This window comes from Polypterus senegalus, chromosome 11 (genome assembly GCF_016835505.1).
Source record: "Polypterus senegalus isolate Bchr_013 chromosome 11, ASM1683550v1, whole genome shotgun sequence".
NCBI classification, from domain to species: Eukaryota; Metazoa; Chordata; class Cladistia; order Polypteriformes; family Polypteridae; genus Polypterus; species Polypterus senegalus.
The window spans coordinates 15269924-15296925 of record NC_053164.1 but is presented as its reverse complement, the minus strand read 5'-3'; the positions used below and the strand labels follow the sequence as shown (position 1 = coordinate 15296925).

At 40.2% G+C, this 27002-nt stretch overlaps 2 protein-coding genes across 6 annotated transcripts in view; both read left to right on the top strand.

Annotated features, from left to right (window-relative positions):
* LOC120538681 overlaps positions 1 to 7092 on the top strand; it is a 41764-nt gene extending 34672 nt beyond the window's left edge. Inside the window, exon 5 of the mRNA XM_039768074.1 lies at positions 6987 to 7092. Coding sequence (XP_039624008.1) covers positions 6987 to 7012 — 26 coding nt within the window. The 3' untranslated portion in view covers positions 7013 to 7092. The remainder of the gene's footprint in view (positions 1 to 6986) is intronic.
* A 9164-nt stretch (positions 7093 to 16256) lies between these two features.
* Positions 16257 to 26249, top strand: gemin7 (gem (nuclear organelle) associated protein 7). 5 transcript variants are annotated; one of them, XM_039768067.1, is made up of 2 exons: positions 16257 to 16277; positions 24539 to 26249. In XM_039768067.1, the coding sequence occupies exons 1-2, from the start codon at positions 16263 to 16265 to the stop codon at positions 24944 to 24946; spliced, it is 423 nt and encodes a 140-aa protein (XP_039624001.1). In that variant the 5' UTR covers positions 16257 to 16262; the 3' UTR covers positions 24947 to 26249. The 5 variants fall into 5 exon arrangements, with proteins under 5 accessions (XP_039624001.1, XP_039624004.1, XP_039624005.1 ...); XM_039768070.1 differs by lacking the exon at positions 16257 to 16277 and adding an exon at positions 16738 to 16836; XM_039768071.1 differs by lacking the exon at positions 16257 to 16277 and adding an exon at positions 16912 to 16975.
* Positions 26250 to 27002: the final 753 nt, after the last annotated feature.

Below are 27002 nucleotides of genomic sequence, written 5' to 3'. Positions count from 1 at the left end.
TATATATATATATATATATATATATATGCATGCCACACAGTGGTGAAAATGGCCTTTTCCCAACTTTTTGGGATTTGTTGACACCATGAAATTCTGAATCAACATATTTTTCCCTTAAAATGATACATTTTCTCAGTTTAAACTTTTGTTCCGTGATTTATGTTCTATTCTGAATAAAATATTAGAAGTTGGCACCTCCACATCATTGCATTCAGTTTTTATTCACGATTTGTATAGTGTCCCAACTTTTTTGGAATCGGGTTTTTGTGTGTGTATATATGTATGTGTATATATTATATTATAATATAATATAATATATTATATATTATATTATATTCTGGTTCTTATTATACCTTTTGAGTTGAGCCACCACCCTTGAAATTTCTGCGTATATAACAACTGTCCATTATTGTTGTTTACAGGCCATCTGCTGTCTTCTTACTCACCTTTCAGTACATTTTGTTGTTCACTTTCTTGATATGCCTGCAAATTTTTCTGACATTTATGCTGTTTCTTTAAGATGAAAGCTATGTTACCCTAAAAGTTCTCTCCCACAGAACCAGAGCCTAAGCTGACAGCAGCACCATGTTAAACAGGACAGATTTGCTCCGAAACTTGAAAGAAGAATTTTTATGGTGTATAAAATCTACAAATTATTATCTATTTTTATTATATATTTTGCTCAGTCCCAACAAGATGAATTCAAATGTCGGACACTTGCATAGGCATTATAATAAAAAGGCATATCCTCTTCCCTTACACCTCACTTTTATAACCGTTGTTCATAGCATAGTGCTAAATTCGTATTACAGCCTAGGAAAGGAATACTGAGCCATGCCTCAGGCTATTGATTACTGTATGGTTGGACATCTGGGACAACAATTTGTTTTACAGTCTGAGAAAGGATAGATGAGTTTGAGCAAAGTTCATCCATCATATTGACAGCCAGCCAATCAGGTGCATGCGACAATCATGTTGTCAAACCACGGCATGAAACTTTACTTTCAAATGAGGCATAATTATTATAATGTCGGAAGAAGAGAAACCGCGACGATGGAAGAGTGACGTCAGAAAAGAAAACAAAGACGTGTGACCAGTTTTCATCTGTTCGTCAAATTAACAGCATTTTCATATTTTCATGAACATCGATTGTGTTCATCCTTGTTATCTGTAACTTTTTTGTAAGCTTTTTCTAAAAACATTATATATATATATATCTATATCTATATATCTCTATCTCTATCTCTCAGTCTTATTTTCTATTATTCTTTGTTCCAGTGGTGGTATTATTATTATTCTTGTAATAAATACCTTGCTGCTTTTAACTTTATATGCTTTATCTTAATGTCTATGGAGTGATTGAAGTAATAAGTTAGATTTCTTTGAACACCTGGTGCAGCCAGAGATTTGCCATTACCTCTGTGCTAAGAAGTTTATTAAGGCTGAGGGTATGAGCTCCACCAAATAGTAGGGAACAGGACATAAAGTAAGGCATTCTTGGCTGATAAATGGCCTATACAGGGTGGTCCAGATCTTATTATGCAGATCCAGATCCTCTTGATGACTTTAATTTATGCGGGGATGATTCCAGTTCGGCACGAAGACGATTCTTCATGTTGTCAGTTCGCACACTTCTCTATGTCCGGGATTTTTTGGGTGATTTTCTATGTAATAAACTTAATAAATTCTAGCGTAATGAAAATTTCATAATTAGATCTGGACCACCCTATAGTTAAGGATGCTGAGCCTTTGCATTTTTAAATGTATTCTTGTAGACCAAAAGTAATATTTAGGTCTGAGATATCATTATAAGTAAGTCTCTTGAAGTGCTGAGTGAGTGACGGGCTGTGTTATTCCTAAAGCACTTGTGTGATTTAAAGTGCTTAGAGGTTAATCAGCGTGTGTGTGTCATTCATGGGGCACTGTTGTGGTTAGGTCTGTGTGTATGCGTATAGTATGTGTGTGTTCATCTTAAAGTGCAACATTAGACCAACCCGATAACGAACTTGACGAGGACACTTGCCCTTGAGAAAACAGGTAAAGGGTAAGTAGGTAGAGGGAAATACTGCGGTAATACAAGAATGAAGCAAAGACACCACCTTAAACACCTGGCCATGTTGGGCCAACAGATGGCTCAGAAGTGTTGAGACATCAGGTGCAGCTACAGGTCGGGAGTCCTAGCCTTGTTGTGTATAAAACTGCTCGCGAACACAGAACTAACTTTAAGGTTCAAATATGCTGGTTTCAGGAGGGCAGTAAAGGTGTTTTCACACTCATAATCTGTTTTCTTTGTTCTGAATTAAGGGATGATGTATTACTTTGTTTCAATTTTCAACTAGTTTGGTTGTGTAGTCCATCATATCCTCTTCCCAACTGGAAAAAGAAATGAACAGACATTAAAGGCATCCCTCTCCCTAACCTGCTTATTATACAAGGCTCTGTCGGGTGTCACGGTGGCCATGAATGAAAATTCTACAAATTCTCAGTTGGATTGAGATCTGGTTTCCGACTCGGCCACTCCATACTCGCATAGGGTTTTACACTTGGGCCTGTTATTTTGCTGGAAAACAAGATTTCTCACCTTTTTTTCAGTGGTTTTCTCTTTGCCACTTTCCCATAAAGCTGTACTGGTGAATTTCTTGGCACCTACGTATATGTGGATGAGACAATACGTGGGGAGTTAGTATGGAGGACTAACCTACATGATGAAGACAAAAGGAACACTCCAAGGGGATTGAAATGCACAAGTCAGGTAATGGAGACAAAAATTCTTATCTGTACAGTATCTCCAGTCTCAGCCACTTTAGCTTGTAACTCCTTCAGAGTTCTCATACAGTGTCCTCCATAATTGCTTTAAAATTACAAATCAAGCAGTTCAGACATTGTGATTAAGGTGCACATTGCAGACTGTGACTTAAGGGGATTTCAGTCCACCATGTAGAAATGACAGCACTTTAATTACATGGTTGTCACCAAATCCCTCTTCAAGGCTCCATAATGTTTGGGACAGTTGGTATCACAAGTGTTTGTGGTCTCTCAGGTGTGTTTCATGGCTTCATAAAATACCTCGGCTTGCTTCTACCCTTTGGAGTCTGTTGTTGCCATTGTTCAACATAAGGACAAGAGCTGTGCCAATGAAAGTAAAAGAAGCCATTATGAGGTTAACAGACAAAAGTAAAACTATTGGAGACATTGATAAAGCCTTAGGATGACCAAAATCAACTGAAATATCATAAAGATGAAAGAACACACTGGTGAGCTCAATAATCACGATGGACCTGGTAGGCCATGGAAGAAAAACCCCAAAAGTCTGTCCAGCAGATCAGGAGGCCGATGTGGACGTGTCAGAGACGACTATCAGCAGAAGATTTCATAAACCGAAATGCAGAGGCCACACTGCAAGATGAACACCACAGTAACAGGATGACCAGATTACTGTTAATAAAAAAGGACTTCAAAGAGCCTGCAGAATTCTAGAAAAGGGTCCTGTGGACAGACGAGACAAAGATGAACCTGATCAGAGTGATGGCAGAAACTTTGTATCGTAACTTCATGTGTGCTTATTGGTAAGTGACAGCCTAAATAACCACAAAATATTAGAAACTAATTCATTGCTGTTTTGGTTGTGCTCCTATAAAAAACTGAGAAACCCATTTTTAATTCATGGTAGCGTAATGTTATGCACCGCCACGCCACAGAACCTCCTGGGTTTAAATTCTGTGCCCCGCTGTTGTTCTTTAGTTTGCATGATCTCCTTGTGTCTGTATGAGTTCTCCTGTGGGTACTTCAGCTTTCCTGCCATATCCTCAAATACGTACTGTGATGGACTGTACTTATGGGCAATTTTCTGAATGACTAGGTCTTTTTAAACAATTCTTTTCAGTGCATCATACAAATTAATTTGCAAGCACAAATTGATTCCATTGTATAGTATGTGTGATGCAGTCAGCGTCTTTCATGTTGCAGCTTTATGCAAGTACCACCCATCTGATTCACGATTCCCCTTAACTTCTGTTATGACGATGTCATGTGTGATGGGCGGCCATAGCCATTACCTGGTCAGGACACCAGCTGGTTGAAGGACCAGGGAAGAAGGCATCTGCAAGGTACTACCTCCCCCGAGCCATTAAAGGGCAGCCCTCTTGGGTGGCTGTGGCACCATGGATTCCCACAGGGCATGCTGGGAGTTGGTTTGGTACAGCTCTGTTGGGCTTTCACCACGCCTGGTAGTGATTCCAGGTCTGATTAATGAGTCACCTGGAGCACTCCCAGGGTCTGCTTAATAGGAGTCGCCTCACTCCAGTCAGAGTTGGGAGGAGTGGAGGCGGAAGGACTGTGAATTGTGCTTTGATGCCGTATGTACTGTGCTGTGTTTTGGGGAGTGAGGAAGAAGTGCTACCCCAGCTGTAAACAAATGTGTGCTGTTTGTACCCTGGTGGGCCACACATGGCACCAACAAGATGCATCAGCCAGGGCTGAGTCACCCATAGCATGAGCTGACATTCAATCATGCAAAAGAACAGATTTAAGGGTGTACTCACACTAGCAATTTGTTCTGTGCCTGAGCACGTTTGTCCGCATGTAACCCCCCAAAGTCAAGTTCATTTGACTGGTGTGATCGCTCCAGGATGAGGCAATCATACTCTACCCTGGCCGGCTTGAAAGAGGTGGGCCTGGGCATGGTTTAGTACAGGGGTCCTCAATCCCAGTCCTGGAGAGTCGCAGTGGCTGCAGGTTTTTGTTCTGACCTGGTTGCTTAATTAGAAAGCAATTCTTGCCAATAAAGCTCTAACAAGCTATGAAATTAAATTAACTCTGCTATGTCAGGTCATTCTCATATCCTAGATTTTCTTTCCCTTTCTATCATGCAAATGATTTGAAGGCTAAAATGGGCGAGTAATTCTCAGTCCTTCACTTTTTTCTCTTCATTTTTCTTCCAAGTATTTAATTAAACCCAATAGTGCAGATAAATACACACAGGTGTAAATGTAAATAAGCTAAATGGAGAAATGCTGCTCTCTCTTGTCATTTGCATGTTATTGATAATAAGGAGCAATTAAAATAGCTGTTTAAGACAAAATTAAGCAATAAGGGCTCAAAATCACTAAAGTGAAGCAGAAGTGTTACTTTAGCAATAAGTGCTTTTTATTAAGCAACTGGGTTGGAGCAAAAACCTGCAGCCACTGCGGCTCTCCAGGACCGTGATTGAGGACCCCTGGTTTAGTAGGATTCAGGAATAGTATGATCGCTAAATGGAACACAGACATCAACAACAACAGCAATATTTATTTCTATCAATCAATCAATCAACATTTATTTATATAGCACATATTCATACAAAAAAATGTAGCTTTACAAAATGAATAGAAAAATAAAAAATAAACATAAGTGAACATTAATTAACATAGAATAAGTAAGGTCCGATGGCCAGGGTGGACAAAAAAAAAAAAAAAAAAAACCTCCAAAAGCTGGAGAAAAAAAATAAAATCTGTAGGGGTTCCAGACCATGAGACCGCCCAGTCCCCTCTGGGCAATCTACCTAACATAAGTCAAACAGTCCTCTTTGTATTTAGGGTTTTCATGGAAGGACCTGATGATGGTGGTCACGTAGACTTCTGGCTTTCAGTCCATCAATGTTGGTGCATCATGATGCTTTGAGTAGGTGGTGGTGGCGCAGGCCAAGAGAACGAGTAGGCAGTATTTCTATGGCACATTTTCATACAAATGATGAGCTCAAAGTGCTTTACAGGATGAAGGAAGAGGAAAAAAGACAAAATATAAAAAATAAAATTAGGCAATACTAATTAACAAAGAATAAAGTAAGGTCCGATGGCCAGAAATGACAGAAAAAAAAAACTCCAGACGGCTGGAGAAAAGAAATAAAATCTGCAGGGGTTCCAATGCCATGAGACCACCCAGCCACCTCTAGGCATTCTACCTAACATAAATGACCTCAATCAGTCCTCATTGTATTCAGGGTTCACATGGATGAATTTGATAATGATGGTCATGTGGACTTCTGGCCTTTAATCCATCAATGTAGGGCCATCATGGTGTCCTGATCAGGTGGTGGTGGCAAAGATCGGCACCACAGAAAACTGGAAAAAGAACAGCAGAGAAAGTAGGGGTTAGTACAGATTGTGGAGGCGTGAAAAAAAAAAGATAATTAAATGCATATACAGAATTATCAGGGCTACACTAAAATGAAGCTATGAGAAAGCCATGTTACAGTAATGTGTTTTCAGCAGTTTTTTTAAAGTGCTTCACCTTATTAGCCTGGCGAATTTCTATTGGCAGGCCTTTTCGAGAGTTTAGGGGCCTAACAGCAGAAGGCCGCCTCACCGCTTCTTTTAGGTTTAGCTCTTGGAATTCTAAGCAGACACTCATTTGAAGATCTAAGGTTACGATTTGGAGTGTAAGGTGAGAGGCATTCTGAACTATAAGATGGGGCAGATTATTTACGGCTTTGTAAACTATAAGCAGGATTTTAAAGTCAATTCTAAATGACACAGGTAACCAGTGTAGTGACATCAGAACTGGAGAGATGTGCTCGGATTTTCTTTTCCTAGATAGGATTCTAGCAGCGCCATTCTGCACTTGTTACAATTGATTGACGTCGTCTTTGGGTGGTCCTGAGAGAAGTGCGTTACAGTAATCTTGCCAACTGAAATCAAAAGCATGAACTAATTTATCAGCATCTTGCAATGTTCTAAGAGGTCTAACTTTTGCTATATTTTCTAAGTGAAAAAATGCTGTCCTAGTAATCTGATTAATATGTAATTTAAAATTCTGGTCAGAGTCAATAGTTACCCCTAAATTCTTTACCTCCATTTTGACTTTTAATCCTAATGGATCAAGTTTATTTCTAATGCCCTCATTATATCCATTTTTGCCAATCACTAAAGTTTGAGTGACATCAATGATGTGACGTCATTTCATTTGAGACCATTTGAGTTAAAAACAGTTTTTTTATTCTCACCTTACAGATGAACATGAATTGTACTTGGCATGAAAAGCTCCAAACTCCACCCTCAACATCATTTGTCTTTGTACAGTAAAATGCTGCCCTGCACACTCAATAAATCTGTAAGAGGGTAGAGCGTTATCCTACCTTACACAACTCCAAAGAAACCACAAAATAAGGAAAGTCATTTTGACATGCATGCTGTCTTAGAGGGTCAGCTCATGTTGGACGATTGGGAGACAAAGTCAGAGAGGCGAGATTGCGCTGGTTTGGACATGTGCTGAGGAGAGATGGTGGGCATATTGGGAGAAGGATGAGAATGATAGAGCTGCCAGGCAAGAGGAAGACCTAAGAGAAGGTTAATGGATGTGGTGAGAGAGGACATGCAGGTGATGGGTGTAACAGAACAAGATACAGAGGACAGAAAGATATGGAAGAAGGTGATCCGCTGTGGCGACCCCTAACAGGAGTAGCTGAAAGAAGAAGACTTGTCACTCCATGTTCAGATCTTGTTTTGGCTTTACATAAAGTCGTGTGGGGATGACGAAAGCGTGCCCAGGCACAGTGTGAGTGCAGGCCAGCGGTGGAGTAGGGAGAGGGGACAATCCAATGTGCCTAGTGTGAGTACACCCTACCAGCCAGAGGCAGGCGTTCCTATAAAAACGGCAAGTCTACAATGTCGCAGGTTGAATTCCATCTAGTACTGCAATGGCAAGCAGTTCTTTTAAGGATAGAGAGCTACCTGAAATTTCCTTGTAAAAGGCAAACGATCTGTTGTAGCACTCGGTGCCAGCACTACATTGGTGTTAGCAGTGGGATGAGAAGACCTAACAGATCGGCTTAGCAAAGCAGACTTGCTTGGCATGTCTGAAAAGTTGATGGAGAGCTTTGAGGCTTAGATCCAGGATCTGGAAATGCCTTTTGCAGCAGCAGTACAAGGGGCAAGACAACTGAGGGACTGCTACCTCTGAGGCTCCACCAACGCTCCTCCATACATTAAAGTCATTTTGGCCTGAGTTTATGGATACTCGTAGTGCGTCCAGCTCATGGAGCTGGGACAAAGTGTGGCAGATCGTGTTGCCACTGATCCCAGGTGAGTTGTGTGAAGCAGGGCCGGTGATGAAACTGCAGGGGCACCGGACAAGGCAGATCACAAAGACATAACAGGGCAGCGATGGAGGGAGAATTTCAAAACTGAGATCCAGACTTGGAATGCAGCTCCAGAAAAGGAAGTTCACCTGCTCACTTAGGGCTCGTTTATGCTTCACGCTCAGAACGCGTATGCACCTGCATCATGGCTTCACGTTCCCAGCGTTCATTTGATACATCCCCTGAGCAGGTCCTCAGAAATTAACGTGATGCGTGTGCGAGTTGCATTACCAGCAAAAAGTAGTGGGGGCACAGTGTGATAAAAGTCGGAATGTGACGTCAGAGTCTCTGTTTACTATTTACACGTGACAGAAAGATCGATGTGCGCGCTTCGATGTTTGATGAATGGTTCGATGTGGTGAAGCAAAATGCTGACATACAGAAGCATCCATCCATCCATTTTCCAACCCGCTGAATCCAAACACAGGGTCACAGGGGTCTGCTGGAGCCAATCCCAGCCAACACAGGGCACAAGGCAGGAACCAATCCTGGACAGGGTGCCAACCCACCGCAGCTTTTATATTCAAGTGTCACATATTCCCGATCGTAATGACACGATACATTTTAAGTCTCACATACCATCTTTTGTGCCGTCTTTTTTTTTTTTAAACTTCACAACAGCAACATAATGTACAGCCACAGAGAAAAAAAATTAAGGACATTTTGTGATTTAAAGTGGAAATTTCGGCTTTAATCTCGAAATGTCCACTTTAACCTCGTAGTTTACTTTATCATTAAAGCAGACCGTCCTAAACGTCATCCCAGTTTTTAATCGTTATGGCAAGCAGCAATAGATCACCACACGGAATACATTTAAATGTATGTGATTTTGGGGCATACAAAAATAAATTGTATGATATTCCAAATCTCCGCACATTTAGAATCCTTAGATTTATATTTGATATCACTTTCATAATGAAATGCATTAAAGTCTGTATGTTACATTTTACAGATCAATCGTTAATTTTGTTTAAATAATGAATACTGTTAATAATTACACACATGGGGGTGACACGGTGGCAGAGCGGTAGCACTGCTGTCTCGCAGGGAGTCGCGTCGCTGGTATTCCCTGCTTGGATTCCACATTGTGCTCCGGTTTCCTTCCAAAGAGATGCAGATTTGGGGATATGGTGCCGCTAAAATGACGCTAGTGTATGTTAGTGCATGTATTTACCTTGCAATGAGCTGATGCCCCGTCCAGGGTTTGTTTCTGCCTCGTGCCCAATGCTTTCTGGAATGGACACATCCCTGGATTGATGGATTTAATCATTAAACATCCTTTTCAGAGATATTGCAGTAAGGTTTCAACGGAATTTAATGGGTGTTCGAGGCAATTCATAACACACGATGCCGAACCTGTTCTCACCGTGATAATATCTCGCACTGCCACCTGCTGGATTCCTCCAGATTTCCGTAAAGTACACGCGCAAGTATAAACAGTAAAACGCTTGCATAGCAGGAGCATCCACTGCATTATGCGTCGCGTGAAGTTATAAACCTGGCCTTACAATCGACAAATCACCGACACCTCTACTGCACTGCATGACAGCACAGCATTCAACATCCCTGTTGTTCCATCTGACAACGAGGCCCTTAAGACCCCTGCTGATATGGCCTCATCACCAGCTTCAGCAGAAGAGAAGATTAGAAGATCACCGCACTGTTTCGAAGAGTTGTGCACCACATCAAGGAATTGGAAGTGGCTGCTGGAGACAGCGACTTTGAAGGGACGGTGCTGGACAAGTTGCACAAGCAAGGGATGAGTCACCATTAGTTTGAGCTGGTGAGCTGCTACAGCAGCCTGTGTTAATGTTGTTATTAGACTAATTGGTACATTCCTACCCCCACCCACTATTTAATTAATACATATTGGTATGTCCCTGGCTCCCTTTTTGCTATTGGCGCTGCTTGACATTCACTACAACCAGTGGGGTGACACACAATCCGTACAGGCTGGGTCTTAGGAGAGAAGCCTCGCTAATTGCTAATTTGCCGTTCAGGGACAGAATAGCTGGTGTTCCATCAATCAAATGAGCAGCTTCAGAGCCAGTGACAGGTGTGCCCATAAAAATGGCAAGCCTGCAATGTTGCAAAATATATACATACAGTGGTGTGAAAAACTATTTGCCCCCTTCCTGATTTCTTATTATTTTTCATGTTTGTCACACAAAATGTTTCTGATCATCAAACACATTTAACCATTAGTCAAATATAACACAAGTAAACACAAAATGCAGTTTTTAAATGATGGTTTTTATTATTTAGGGAGAAAAAAAAATCTAAACCTACATGGCCCTGTGTGAAAAAGTAATTGCCCCCTGAACCTAATAACTGGTTGGGCCACCCTTAGCAGCAATAACTGCAATCAAGCGTTTGCGATAACTTGCAATGAGTCTTTTACAGCGCTCTGGAGGAATTTTGGCCCACTCATCTTTGCAGAATTGTTGTAATTTAGCTTTATTTGAGGGTTTTCTAGCATGAACCGCCTTTTTAAGGTCATGCCATAGCATCTCAATTGGATTCAGGTCAGGACTTTGACTAGGCCACTCCAAAGTCTTCATTTTGTTTTTCTTCAGCCATTCAGAGGTGGATTTGCTGGTGTGTTTTGGGTCATTGTCCTGTTGCAGCACCCAAGATCGCTTCAGCTTGAGTTGACCAACAGATGGCCGGACATTCTCCTTCAGGATTTTTTGGTAGACAGTAGAATTCATGGTTCCATCTATCACAGCAAGCCTTCCAGGTCCTGAAGCAGCAAAACAACCCCAGACCATCACACTACCACCACCATATTTTACTGTTGGTATGATGTTCTTTTCTGAAATGCTGTGTTCCTTTTACGCCAGATGTAACGGGACATTTGCCTTCCAAAAGTTCAACTTTTGTCTCATCAGTCCACAAGGTATTTTCCCAAAAGTCTTGGCAATCATTGAGATGTTTCTTAGCAAAATTGAGACGAGCCCTAATGTTCTTTTGCTTAACAGTGGTTTGCGTCTTGGAAATCTGCCATGCAGGCCGTTTTTGCCCAGTCTCTTTCTTATGGTGGAGTCGTGAACACTGACCTTAATTGAGGCAAGTGAGGCCTGCAGTTCTTTAGACGTTGTCCTGGGGTCTTTTATAACCTCTCGGATGAGTCGTCTCTGCACAATTGGGATAATTTTGGTCGGCCGGCCACTCCTGGGAAGGTTCACCACTGTTCCATGTTTTTGCCATTTGTGGATAATGGCTCTCACTGTGGTTCGCTGGAGTCCCAAAGCTTTAGAAATGGCTTTATAACCTTTACCAGACTGATAGATCTCAATTACTTCTGTTCTCATTTGTTCCTGAATTTCTTTCGATCTTGGCATGATGTCTAGCTTTTGAGGTGCTTTTGGTCTACTTCTCTGTCAGGCAGCTCCTATTCAAGTGATTTCTTGACTGAAACAGGTGTGGCAGTAATCAGGCCTGGGGGTGGCTACCGAAATTGAACTCAGGTGTGATACACTACAGTCAGGTTATTTTTTAACAAGGGGGCAATTACTTTTTCACACCACTGTATATATATATATATATATATATATATATATATATATATATATATATATATCTCCAAGGCAATCCTTTTAAGGGTAGTGAGCTACATAAAAGAGTCATACAAAGTGCAAGAGGATCCTTTTACTTTGGCACCAGTGCTACAATTCTTTCTGGTCTGAACTGAATCATTACAAGTGAATAAGAACTCTGACACCAATGATTCTCTTGCCATTCATACAAGCACAATACAGCAACAACATGTTTATATTAAAACATATCAGATGTTTGTTTTGTACAACTATGGGGCTCTGCCCCGGCTCGCTTTGCTTACCAGCTCCCTGGCGGGCGCTACACACTGGCCACTTCGCAGATCTGCCTCTCGCGTTTGGGGAAGCAGATGTACAATTTAAACAGATTGTTATTTTAATGACAATTGCTACATATGCATAATAGAACTATTTTACATTACAGTTGCGCTTGAAAGTTTGTGAACCCTTTAGAATTTTCTATATTTCTGCATAAATATGACCTAAAACATCATCAGATTTTCACTCAAGTCCTAAAGGTAGATAAAGAGAAACCAGTTAAACAAATGAGACAAAAATATTATACTTGGTCATTTTATTTATTAAGGAAAATGATTGAATATTACGTATTTGTGAGTGGCAAAAGTATGTGAACCTCACGGATGATCAGTTAGTTTGAATTGTGAGTTGTCTGGTGTTTTCAATCAATGGGATGCCAATCAGGTGTGAGTGGGCACCCTGTGTTATTTAAAGAACAGGATCTATCAAAGTCTGCTCTTCACCACACATGTTTGTGGAAGTGTATCATGGCACGAACAAAGGAGATTTCTGAGGACCTCAGATAAAGAGTTGTTGATGCTCATCAGGCTGGAAAAGGTTACAAAACCATCTCTAAAGAGTTTGGACTCCACCAATCCACAGTCAGACAGATTGTGTACAAATGGAGGAAATTCAAGACCATTGTTACCCTCCCCAGGAGTGGTTGACCAACAAAGATCACTCCAAGAGCAAGGTGTAATAGTCGGCGAGATCACAAAGGACCTCAGGGTAACTTCTAAGCAACTGAAGGCCTCTCACATTGGCTGATGTTCATGTTCATGAGTCCACCATCAGGAGAACATGGAACAACAATGGTGTGCATGGCAGGGTTGCAAGGAGAAAGCCACTGCTCTCCGAAAACAACATTGCTGCCTGTCTGCAGTTTGCTAAAGATCACGTGGACAAACCAGAAGGCTATTGGAAGAATGTTTTGTGGACGGATGAGACCAAAATAGAACTTTTTGGTTTAAATGAAAAGCGTTATGTTTCGAGAAACACTGCATTCCAGCATAAGAACCTTATCCCATCTGTGAAACATGGTGGTGGTAGTATCATGGTTTGGGCCTGTTTTGCTGCATCTGGGCCAGGACGGCTTGCCTTCATTGATGGAACAATGAATTCTGAATTATATCAGAGAATTCTAAAGGAAAATGTCAGGACATCTGTCCATGAACTGAATCTCAAGAGAAGGTGGGTCATGCAGCAAGACAACGACCCTAAGCACACAAGTCGTTCTACCAAAGAATGGTTAAAGAAGAATAAAGTGAATGTTTTGGAATGGCCAAGTCAAAGTCCTGACCTTAATCCAATCGAAATGTTGTGGAAGGACCTGAAGCGAGCAGTTCATGTGAGGAAACCCACCAACATCCCAGAGTTGAAGCTGTTTTGTACGGAGGAATGGGCTCAAACTCCTCCAAGCTGGTGTGCAGGAATGAGCAGAAGTTACTGGAAATGTTCAGTTGCAGTTATTGGGGGTCACACCAGATACTGAAAGCAAAGGTTCACATACGTTTGCCACTCACAAATATGTAATATTCGATCATTTTCCTCAATAAATAAATGACCAAGTATAATATTTTTGTCTCATTTGTTTAACTGGTTTCTCTTTATCTACTTTTAGGACTTGAGTGAAAATCTGATGATGTTTTAGGTCATATTTATGCAGAAATATAGAAAATTCTAAAGGGTCCACAAACTTTCAAGCACCACTGTTCAGTGAGTAATTAACCATAGTAAAAAAACAGTAAAACGTAATAAATTGAAAGAAAATTATGTTTCATGTTTCGTTAGAGGTATTCGTTGTGTTATACAATTTCATTCTGTTTGGCTTTGAAATTAACATGCAAATACTTTTTAAACATACACTTTTACTGTAAAACCCCAGCAACGTATAACTGCCTGTGAGTGAATTTCATTTCTTTATCTCTTATAAATAAATTGACTTTTTCAAATGTTTGTCTCTGTGATTTGTTAATTGTCATAGCAAAAGCTATTCTAACGGGAAACTGTTAACGTTTTACTAAGAATGGCATATCAAGATCTCCTTTGGTTTCTAATGTTATCCGCAGAAGATGTACTACATTACCTTTCTTGTCGCCTGTTTCAATTTTACATGTCAGAACTGTTCGACCAAGTTTGAATACAACTAATCTTGTCCTATTGCATAGCCCATCACTTAGACATAAATGACGCAATAACATTACAATACGTCGTCCTTTCAACAGTAATTCGGCCGGTGGAAGACCAGACGGTGTTAACGGTTGTAGATATTCTACGGGATATTGTTACCACCAACTGTTTCAGCATAGTCTATTGATACGCATTTAACCAATTTGCCAATTCCATCCATCAATTATCCAACCCGCTATATCCTAACTACAGGGTCACGGGGGTCTGCTGGAGCCAATCCCAGCCAACACAGGGCACAAGGCAGGAACAAACCCTGGGCAGGGCGCCAGCCCACCACAGAATTTGCCAATTTGATTGTGAAAATTTATAAGAGCTAAGAGCGCAGGAACTGTGTCTGACAAAAGCATTCACACCAATGAGAGGTGAGAGGACTGTGGGCGCGGGCCGTTAACCTGAAATGGTTGAGAGGAGGATGGGACTTGAAAAAATCTCTTGGCAAAAGTCTCGTTTCCAGATTTTCTTTTATAACAGAGAAATGTAGTTTGTACAGATCCATCCATTATCCAACCCTCTTTATCCTAACTATAGGGTCACAGGGGTCTGTTGGAGCCAATCCCTGCCAACACAGGGTGCAAGGCAGGAAACAAGCCCACCGCAGGGCACACACACCCACCCACCCACACACTTGGGACAATTTAGGATTGCCAATGCACCTAACCTGCGTGTCTTTGCACTGTGGGAGGAAACCCACACAGACACGGGGAGAACATGCAAACTCCACACAGGGAGGATCCGGGAAGCAAACCTGGATCTCCTAACTACGGGGGGCAGCAGTGCTACCCACTGCGCCACCGTGCCGCCCCTAGTTTGCAGAGATGGCTGAGAAAATATTTTAATCCCATGTTTTCATGCAGAATGAGAGAAAAATGTTTATGATTGTAGCTAAAAGCTTGAAGTAGTAAAAAATAGTAAAACGTAATAAATTAGAAAGAAAATTATGTTTCAAGTTTCGTTAGAGGTATGCTTTGCGTTATACGTTTTCGTTCTGTTTGGCTTTGAAATTACATGCACGTACTTTTTAAACTTACACTTTTACTGTAAAACCTCAGTAAAAACTATTTTTTTAATTAAAATCACGTTTATCTGGTTTGCGACCTAAATCATTACCTAAAAACGAGTCTCACAAACCGTGATTTTCTGATTTATGAACTGAACCAATACCTGAGAACAGTTGTCACAAATCACATTTATTTGATTTATGAACTGAATCAGTACCCAAGAATCCAACCATCCATCCATTTTCTAACCCGCCGAATCCGAATACAGGGTCACGGGGGTCTGCTGGAGCCAATCCCAGCCAACACAGGGCACAAGGCAGGAACCAATCCTGGGCAGGGTGCCAACCCACCGCAGAGTACCCAAGAATGAGTCTCACAAATCATGAATATTTGATTCACCAAATGAATCATTGCATGAGAAGGAGTTGCACAATTGCCGTTCATTTACATTTCTCAACATCTTATCTTTATTATGCATTTTAAATGTGTCATGCTTTGTTCAATGAAACAGGACAGAATGTAATACAATATGAAATATCAGCATGCTAAATATACAATCTTCCATCCATCTCCAACCCGCTATATCCTAACTACAGGGTCACGGGGATCTGCTGGTGCCAATCCCAGCCAACACAGTCTTTGGACTGTGGGAGGAAACTGGAGCACCCGGAGGAGAACCCGGGAAGCGAACCCGGGTCTCCTAACTGAGAGATGCAACGCTACCCTTTGCGTCACCATGCTGCCCGAATATACAATCTTCTTTTATATATATAAAAGTCAATGTGTGTATGTATGTATGTTCCAGCATCATGACTGGAGCGATTTTCATAAAACTTGGTACACATGTTTCTCAATGGTCGACTAAAAATACTGTACTGTGAAATCAGCCCTATCCCAACCCCTTCTGGGCGGGTGCGGTGATCTTACGGTGTTGTATGCACGTTATCATTCAGTTGACACTCGGAACGACCACCAGAGGGCGAACTGGAGGTGACTGCCCGCATTCTTTATGTTTGAGCACCACCGCACGTCCCTGTTGCTTTTGAAATGAAATAGAGTTGCACGGTTATGAGGGTCAACTGGATGATAATATACGTACAAGACCGCATGACAAGCACATTAGTGAGTCTTCATTGTTTGCTAATTTATTTTTAATTTTTAACTTGTTTTTTTTGTAATTATATTTTTCTCAAACAATTAAAAAAAACACTTTAGGCCTACTCCCGGGCAACGCTGAGTATCTCAGCTAGTTTGTTATATTTGATTATATATTTAGAAGGTTATCCAACGTGGCCCCAGATATTATTGATGACTCAAACGAATCGAAATGAATTAAAACGAAGCAAAAGAATCAATTTATTCAAAAGTTTAGTTCAATAGAACAGAATTAAGTAAAGTGAATTTCAGTGTCTACCAATGGACTGGGATCCTCCTGTGCAAATCTCTTCCTGCCTTGCGCTCAGTAGGTTAGCCTTTGGCTTCTGCTGTCCCACATTGGATGAAGTAAATGTGAGAATGACATTTTGTAATGCCTGCATGTATATAAAAAAGATGGTATCTGGACAATTAGTGCGTGCTTAGGGCTGGCATTAAAGGAAAACGAGGTGAACGAAAGTCTGCAGCTGGCAAGACTGAAGAAGTGCGCGAGAAAATATCTGTCTTCACTTTGCACCCCAGTCCAGTAGGTGGCAATAATATACTTCATATTAGTTTTAAAACGAACTTAATTTCGATTAGGATAAATAAAACGACATTCAAAACAAAACACATCTAGTGTATAGCTTTATCAGAAAGGAGTTACCTTTGATGTTCGTTTTCTGGTAATATAATGTTATGATTAGTTGAACAGACGTAATAACAGTAGACAAAAAAAAGATAGCGGGCGGAACTTTAACGCACGGCAATTGCTGTTTCTCGGCGGTTGGCAAACAACGACACACTTGCAGTTCCCAGCCCGCTCGAAATAAAGATAAGACGACGACGGTGGCGGCGGCGGTGTGAATTTATACGTAACAGGTTAGCTAGCAAGTGTCGTGTGCTTTCTCGGTGTCATATAACGGTTGCCATTCTTTATTTGATTTTAAGGTGCAAAGGTTCTAGTGAATGTTGTGTTTGAAAATGTTAAATGATAACTCTAGGCAGGTTTACGCAAGTTTTTTTTACTTAATTAAACGTTTTTACCATCCGTAATATTACAATATCACTTCAGATATTTCTTAGGATTGACATCATGTATGTGGAAGAGCTTACGGGTACAGTCATACAGTTTATAAATTTTCTCGATGTTTTTCCTTTTTTTTCCCCTCATTTTTTTAAGTTTTGGTCGTCTTCCTGTTCGACTTGGCTGATTAGCTCCGCGTTGCTACGGAAGCAGAGATAGGACGCTTGATATATTTTTTTTCTTTTGTTTTCTTGAGATAAGAGAAGGATCTTCGAAATGTTTCCCAGAGCGTATAGTTTAACGTTTATATTATTGGATACCGTGTGATTAGGATGACCTAACCCAAACCAGGAAAGTTGGGTATAGGCTGACCAAATTTTCAAGGTTCCAAAACGGAATATAACTCATTAATTCAACCAGTGTGCTAGGCTCAAATAAAACCTAAGTCTCCACGGAGGCTAGGCGGGGGAGCTCCACCATGGAGTACCGTGTGTGTGTCCGTCCATTGTATAAATAAAAAATGTACATGAAATTGCAGGGAGGTGCGTATGGTCGGGTTTCTATTTGCATTTCGGCTGCTTAAAATGGGACATTTTGTTCTTACGGGTTAACGACTGGATTGCGGGTCACTAAAGATCATGTGCATGAAATACGCAGAGGGCATTTTGCAAAGAAGGCGGAGGATCGTCCAAGGAAGATGGCCATATAAGATTTTGGGAAGGGCGTGTGGGATCGGATCGGATCTCGGCACTGAAATCGTGCCTACGTTAGCCGTCGCTGTTTGACACAAAGCAACAGACAGCACTGGAAAGCAGGCATGCAACAAATCATTCGTTGCCGATAGGCTTGTGTTTATGTACATATCACACGAGTTTCGTGATTTGCTCTTTTTTACTATTTCGTTATTATTGTCATGTGTTAGCCGTTCGACAGGATCCGATTTTAAGTTTCATTCTGTCGAGACATCGAGAACATTACTACGTTATCTCGAGAAAACAATTAAAAACACACAGTTTTAGCTGATAACTCATGTGGTATGTACACAAATGAAAGCCTATTTGAATTGCGCGTTTCTGCTAGTGGTGTAATCTTGCCGTATAATTTGTTGCATGTCTGCTTTGCTCTGTGTCCAAACTGCAACGGCTAACGTTGGCACGATTTCAGTGCCAGGATGCCATCTGATTATTTTTGGGCTAATCCACGCCCCCTCCCCTGCTGTGAGTTTCTCATAGATGTCCATGTGCCAGTAATTTGGATTGCTTACTTCGGAGTCTCCCCATGTCTTTTGCAGAATACCTTCTGAGTCCAAACACGATTGTACTTCATACACGAGATCTTTAGTGAGCCTCAGTCCAGTAGTCCTCATACAGCCTCCAATAAGGTAAACGTTAACCCAGTGGGGCAAAATTGTGAAAAAAAGAAAACAAGAATCAAAAATATGAAAAATACCTCTATTGATACCAAAACTTAACTTAAACTACATTCTGATACTAGAAAAATAAATACTGTATAGAGCTAGATAAATGTCAATAAAAGTAGGTGTAATAAAATATGCATCTATGATATATCATTAATTTCAAAAGAACAATATTGGTATTAGTGGGCTCCTTTCAAAAAAATGTTGGGGGGGGGCGCGATTAAAACTGTTATGAAAACTGGGGTCGCAAATACTTAAAGGTTGAGAAACGCTGTGTTAAACTATATAATTTGAGAAATATTTGAAAAATCATTGCATTAGTTCGAGAAAACAATAAAAACAATTATATTGTACGTTCTTTCTCAGCTTCTGCATGATTCACATTTTTTTTTTAATTGTTTTATTTTAGGAGGATTTTCAAGGACCCCAACTGGGGCACTTGCGTAGCGTGTATGCATGTGCGGTAACTCATGCCCATTGTCATTTGTGTAATTCCTGCTTTGGCTCACCATTATCAGAGATGGTTCGGGACTGGGGAGAGTACTTTCAGAAAATTAACACGTGTCTACATCAAACAACATATTTATTAAGATTAAAGTTTATGGTTCATAAACATTTCTGATGTTCTTTAAATATCGCAGTGCATTTCATACATGATAATAATGGACAAACTCCAGCAGACCCCCGTGACCCTGTAGTTAGGATATAGCGGGTTAGAGGATGGATGGATGGAACTCAGTGTGTTTTGTTTGTCTTCAAAGGTTCGTATTGAGTGTTAATACATCATTATATGTTGTGGCGTGCATCTGGGGCCGTTGCCTGGCCAGGATGCCTTCACGCTGGCACTAAGTGGCAGCCCCCTGGACACCCGCAGTGCTTCATGGGAGTTGGAGTTTGATACAGCTCTGTTGGGATCTGTGAGCGCCGTCAGGGGTGCTGCAGCTGAATCCTTTTAGGCAGCTCTTCTGCCACACCCAGAAGAGCTGCTGGAGATGCGTCAACGGGCCTCTGGAGCACTTCCAGGTGCCTTATAAAAGAGGCCAGCAGACACTACTCCGGGAGTAAGGAGACAAAGCTTTCCTGGAGGAGTGGAGGAGAAAAGAGAAAGAAAAGGAAGAGAATTGTGTTGTGCTTTGTGCTTTTGAGACTGTTATACTTGTGGGAAATGGAGAAGGTGTTTCTCACAAGAGAAAAGGAAAAAGCTTTGAAGTTATGCCTCTGTGTTTGCCTGTGTCGGGTTGGGACAGTGGTGCCCACCTTGGTGGTCCACAATGTATTCAGTTATAATCTTCTGCGAACATCAGGTTCATTTGGTAGCTTACCGAGTCGATGAGGTAACGTATTGGCCTAAAGATTGGATGCTGCTCAATAGCATTTGTGGAGGGCAAGTAGGTACTGTCAGAGTAAAAAGTATGTGAATCCTTTGGAATTATCTGGTTTACTGCATGAATTGGTCATAAAGAGGGATCTGATCTTCATGTAAGTCACAAGTACTGATGTACACAATGAGCTTAAGCCAATGACACACAAAAAATTCTACTCTTTCAACGTTCACAGTGGTAGTGGAAAAGGTAAGTGCACCTTGGGATTTAATAACTGGTTGACCCTCCTTTGGCAGCAATGGCCTCAACCAGGCGCTTCCTGTAACTGCAGATCAGACCTGCACATTGTGGGGGGGGGATTTTCGCCCATTCTTCCCTGCAGAACTGCCTTAACTCTTCATATTCTTTGGTTGTCTTCTGTGTATGGCTCTCTCTCTTCAAGTCATTCCACAGCATCTCAATAGGATTGAGATCTGGGCTTTGACTGGGCCGCTCCAAAAGGCGCAGTTTGTTCTTCTGAAGCCACTGCGCTGTGGATTTGCTGCGGTGCTTGGGGTCATTGTCCTGTTGCATCAGCCAGCCTCTTCTGAGCTTAAGTTGATGGACAAACACCATCACGTTATCCTGGAGAATTTGTTGATAAACTTTTGAGTTCATTTTCTCCTCAATGATGGCAAGCGCTTGTCCATGCCCTGATGCAGCAAAGCAGGCCCATGATGTTCATGATGTTCCTTCCACCATACTTTACTGTAGGGATGATGTTTTGATGTTGATATGCAGTGCCCTTTTTACACCAAATGAAGTTCTGCTTGTTCCTCCCAAATAGTTCAGTTTTGGTTTCATCACTCCACAAAACATTTTCCCAGTACCGTTGTGGAGTGTCCAAGTGCTCTTTGACAAACTTCAGGCGTTCAGCAATGTCCTTTTTTGATAGAAGTGGCTTCCTTCTTGGTGTCCTGCCATGGACTCCTTTCTTGTTCAATGTTTTGCGTATAGTTGACTCATGAACAGAGATGTTAGCCAGTTCTGATGACTTCAAGTCCTTTGCCGTCACTCTAGGGTTCTTCTTTACCTCATTGCTGACTTTGCGTTGTGCTCTTGGGGTCATCTTGGCAGGGCACCCACTTCTAGGCAGAGTAGACACAATACCAAATTGTCTCCATTTACAGACAACTTGCCTAACAGTAGACTGATGAATATCTAAAATCTTTGAGATGACTTTGTAACCCTTTCTAGCCTTATGTAGATGAACAATTCTCGATCGTAGCTCTTCAGACTGCTCTTTTGTGTGAGGCATGATTCCCATCTGGATATGCTGCTTGTCAAATACTCAAACGTTTTAGTGTTTGTTATCAATCAAAGTAATTCAAGGCCACACCTCTGAACTCGTTTGATTAAATGGACTCCAGGTGTGCAAAATTCTGACTGCAATGAGCTTTTTAAAAAGTTATTAGCTTAGGGTTCACTTACTTTTTCCAACCTTCAATTTCACAGTTTGAATGATTTATTCAGTATGGTCAACAATTCTCTGAAAATTTGTGTATCTTTAGTTATAGGAGACTGTGTTTGTTCATTATTGTGACTGACATGAAGATACAGCCATGTTTTATATGGGAATTAGACATAAAGATAGATACAGTAATCCCTCCTCGATCGGGGTTGTTCCAGACCCCGTGATAGGTGAAAATCCGCGAAGTAGAAACCATATGTTTCTATGGTTATTTTTATATATTTTAAGCCCTTATAAACTCTCCCACACTGTTTATAAATATTCCCTGCAGAGTTATACAGCATAATCCCTTTGTATTCTCTTAGATATTAGGTAAGATTCATTGAAATTATGTATATAAACACACTGTTTATATACAGTAAAACCTAAATATTATTTTAAAGATATTGAGTGTCTCCGATATCACATATGTTACAGCCATTACGATAGACTCCAGCAATAAATACGTACAATGCAACAAAAATAGTATACAGTAAATGTGTGTGTACAGTGACACTAAACGTACGTACATGTACTAAGTACTGTAAGTAGAAAATTAATTATGGTTACTGCACAACAAAGGAGAGCGTTACAGCCCTTAAAGGAGCCACTTCAGGCGATTGTGTAGCACTGCCGTTATTCTTCTTCAATCCAAATCCCTAAAGCAGATTCCATCCAGACTACTGCCTTATTACATCCACTTACAACTCGTTTTGCACCCTGGTTAAAAGGACACTGCGGCCGTAGATCTTATATTCCTTTCCTACTTTTTAAATAAAAAGAATCGTAGCCTTCAACAAATCCAAAACGCTTACCTTTTCGCAATCGTTAACATCTTCCGTTTGCACTTGGGCACGGCCCCTGAAGCAGTAGCAGATCGTTTTGGAGCCATAATGAAGGGCTTGACTATGCACAAAGATAAACACAAAAGAGCACAACTCTTTACACCGCGAAACACGTTGATGCTGAATGAGCGAGACAAGACTTCCTGGTTAACACTGCATTCAGCAAGCAGGAACTTAACTGCGTGCTCTGATTGGTTAGCTTCTCAGTCATCCGCCAATAGCGTCCCTTGTATGAAATCAACTGGGCAAACCAACTGAGGAAGCATGTACAGGAAGTAAAAAGACACATTGTCTACAGAAACCCGCGAAGCAGCGAAAAATCCGCGTTATATATTTAGTTATGCTTTCATATAAAATCCGCGATAGAGCGAAACCGCGAAAGTCAAAGCGCGATATAGCGAGGGATTACTGTAATTCCAAGGGGTTCACATACTTTTTACTTTGACTGTAGATGGTCATCAGTGTCTGACATTCTTCTATGTGAGACCAAAATATACTTTTGCCATGAGCACACAAAGATTTAGTCTCATCATTAGGTGTTGGTTTGAGAAAAGGAATCGTTTACTGTAGCCCCTGATTGAAAACACATTTTGTCTTTGGAATGGTAGATTTGTGAGATTCACAGCATGGGTTAGCATCCTTGTCTCTTTATGTTCTTTTTTTTTTTCTGGCAAATGGAAACTCTTAAAGCTACATCCAAACTGCCTGAGAGTGTAAAGAACCAGTTGTGATTGACAGCTGTATGAAGCCTAGCTAGTGTTACTTTTCTTTTGTGCGATTGGTGGTTTGATGTCTGCGTTGGTTGAGCTGTGTTTGCTGCACAATAAAACCTTTTTTTAGATCAGCAGTTGTTAAAACTGACACATTGTTATATTTTAGTTATTCCTCAGGATGCTGGGATGTATGGCCTAATATTGGGACTGTCCTAATCAAACCAAGAAGTCTGGTCCCCCTAATTTCAACGTTTCCATTTCAAAATGCACTCTTCGAGTTATGTGTGATCAGAACTTGTGCCTGTCCTGGCCTTGGAGAAGATGCCAGTTTATAACACGGTACACTCGTATACATCCAAATGGACACCTCACCAATTTTAAAGATGTCAACTGATGTAGTATTTAAGTATTTTTGTATAATGTGATGAAAACCCAACCATTTATTAGGAGAACATGAATACTAAACACAGTCGGTGCCACACGTTTTCAACCTCCTTAGGTTAGTTCATGCACACACGTTCTACTCTGTATTGGTATTTTTGCCTTTTAATTGATTATGTGTCTTTTGGGGTGCTGCTCTGTGTTCAAAAGAACATTTCCATAGTTGTCACGTCCCTATATGCATCTAAAAACAACATGCCTATATCAGCCCTGTTTATTAGAGATTGTATTTTGTGCTTTTCGCTTTCATCTTCCTCAGAAATTGCTTTACAAAGAAGCTGAAATTATGTTTAAACCATCTTCTAGATCAGGGATTCTCAACTTACTGAGTTGATGAGGTAGAGCATTAACCTAATGAAGGGATGGTCCTAAATAGTCCTGGGGGCCTCCTGTGGTTGAAGATTTTTGCTCCAACCAGTTTCACAATCGCTGAGCTGTTTATACCTTTAATTGATCTAATTGTTTTAATCAGATTTTTATTCATATTTTGGAACCAGTAAAGAGCATTAGTTTTAGATTTACATTTATAAGAATTATTGTCATATGTTTGGGTGCTTAACTTGTCGTCTTTTTCATTTACTTTTTCTTTGAGGTTTACTCTCCTGATTGTATCTGAAAACTGACAATTGATTACAAGGACAGTGACTGCTAAAGGGCAGCTATTTCATTGTTTTTTTAATAGAACGGGACCCAATAGTGACCAACCCTGGACAGTAGCAAACAATGTGAAAAACAATCATAGAAAAAAAGTTCTTGTTGCATTACAGACAAATGTCGATTTCGGTTTACCTTCAGTCACCTTGGAAACTCTTGGATGACGTCAAATACCCCATATTTCTCTGTGTAATCATTCCTTACATGTTTTTATGATTTCTGTCTAATAAAAATACTTATTTTCTGTATTTAAGTTGTTTTGTATGTGTATATATACATTTTATATGTATATAAATGTGTGTATTTATTTATTTATTATACTTTTACATTTTGTCTACTAGGCTCAAGCAATGAAGCCAGTGTGTGTATTACGGATGCCTCGTGGTCCAGATGGCAGCAGTCGTGGGTTTGATCCCACTTCAGAACGTTACCTGGCACTTTGTCCTACCACAATCTCATCCTCAGATTCTGCAGTGGACTCAGCAACGTTCGTTGAAGAGCAGAAGGCACGTACAGTTCTAAGAGAGCGGTACATACGCAGCCTTCTGGCCATGGTGAAAAAAGATGTTCACTTCACCATGTATGAAAGAGTCAAAGTAAATGCAGTGTTTGGTGCCTCTGACATAGATATCCTCAACTTTCAAGTGTCTGATTTACAGACACCACTAGGAGTTCAGAAGGAAGCTTTGATCAGGTGTCCTGATATCATTTCTTACTCATTCAGCATAGATGCTGGTCTGAAAGATTGACAGTTCATCAAGCATGAACTCAAAGCTGAAAAGTCTCCAATCCAGTTACTTAATATGATGACAGATTAAGTTTACCTGAGACTTTCATTTCTTTTCCTGGTTGTTAAAGAGACATGTTCAACAGTATTGTCTTTTCATTTTATAACTTTGCAATACTGTTGTATATAATACTTTATTTTTATATTGCATTAGTACTGGACTACTGGCTCCAGCAGACCCACGTGACCGTGTAGTTATTATATAGCGGATTGGATGATGGATGGATGGATTAGTACTGGACTAGTTAAATATGTTAAATATTTTGATTTGAATTATTACTGTAAATAGATATTGCAATGTCTGAAGTGCTTAACTTATTTGTATGCAAGATATATTTTTTTTTTCCTAAAGGATGCTTAAATTTGCCTCTGTATATTCTTTACTTGTTTTAAGGAGGTTTGAAAATGTAACTGTGGTTTTTGATGTTGTGCTCTTCACAGAGGTCAAGCTCTGAATGCTGCTCTGACCAGCAAACTCCAAAAGTGTTTGATACATTATACTTAGTTAGCTGATGCTTTAACTTAAATCAACTACAACACCTTGGCAGACAACAATAATGTGAGTGCCCATACTTCTATATTGGGAGCACTGGAAGATGCATTGACTCGTTAACTATCACACAGTGACATATTTTATCTGAAGTTTGACTCACAGCTTATTAGGCTATAATCTGCTGCCTTATCCAATTTGGTCACATTGGCTGCAACCGATACAGAAAGGGAGTCATATATAAAATACTATTAGTGTGTTGAGCCATTGCAGAGATTTTTTGGTGGAATAAGTTCTGAAGATGGAAAGGATTTGGGGCCTTAGGATCATTATATAGTATAAACCCTGTTGGATATTGTAATTGAGTTATTTTATCATTTTGAACTTACCAGTCCTAATTCCGTCACATGTAAAAACAACATATAATGGGCAAAAGATGAGACCACCAATATGATGTTATTTAGCAGTGTTTTCAGTCCCCATGTTCTTCCATAACAGCTTATATACCTCATGCCAGTGTCTGGAATTCTGCAGGATAGATGCATTGCCAGTCAGTTTATACCTTCTTGATAAGTTGAAGGACACAGCTGCAGATATTATTCCAGAATCTACTATAAATACTCGATAGAATATAGATTTGGTACGTAAGAAGACTGAGTAACAAAGTGCATGGACTGGGTTGTATCCTGGAAAACACACTCAAAGGGACGGAAAGAGGTGGTAAAGTATGGAGTGAAGATGATCACACAAAGCAATAAAGATGACATTTCTAATTTTTCTTGACTTTAAGGAATTTATCATAAACAGAAATGAAAATTCTGAGAACTGATGCTGTCTTTTTTTAACATTTTTAAAACTAATTGCAAATTTGAGTATTAAAAACACCATCTCAATCCAGTTTACCCCAGAATTGTCATTATTATCGTTTACTGGTGGAAAGTTTAAACCTGCTATTTAAGAGAGGCATTTAAACTTTGGGGATGTCTCTTATTGTGGAAATCGGTATTAACTTTTTTCTTCTTTGTTTATTGTTTCTACAGCCTTCATAATTCTGGATAGATGTGCAACATTCTTGTGTAAAGGACAAACAAGATAAGGTTTTGATAAACCACATCCTATCAGGATAAAGCAGGTTTAGGAAATGGATGAATAATATCTAGGAAATGGGGGTCTTACTTCAATGGAAATGTGTAAATTAGCTTATAATAGCAGATTCAGTATATTATCACATGTCAAATTTATATTGAAAGAAAAAAAGTGTTTTAGATAGTTTGTGAATTTAGATAAAATGAGTAGGTAACAGTGTTCTGCCTTTGTTTTTTGTAAGTTTTAAATTAATTTATATCCAACTCCAAACCAACCCATTTGGCTGCAGGTTTTTGTTGAAGGCAAGGTCTGTTTTCAATTGGACTCTTAGCCTAATTAAGCAAGCAGTTATTCAACAGTTTCTTTGTCTTGGGTTGAATGTAGAAATTACAAAACTAAGTTTGGAAAACTTTTATTAGAATGTTTATTTTTCTATGCCACA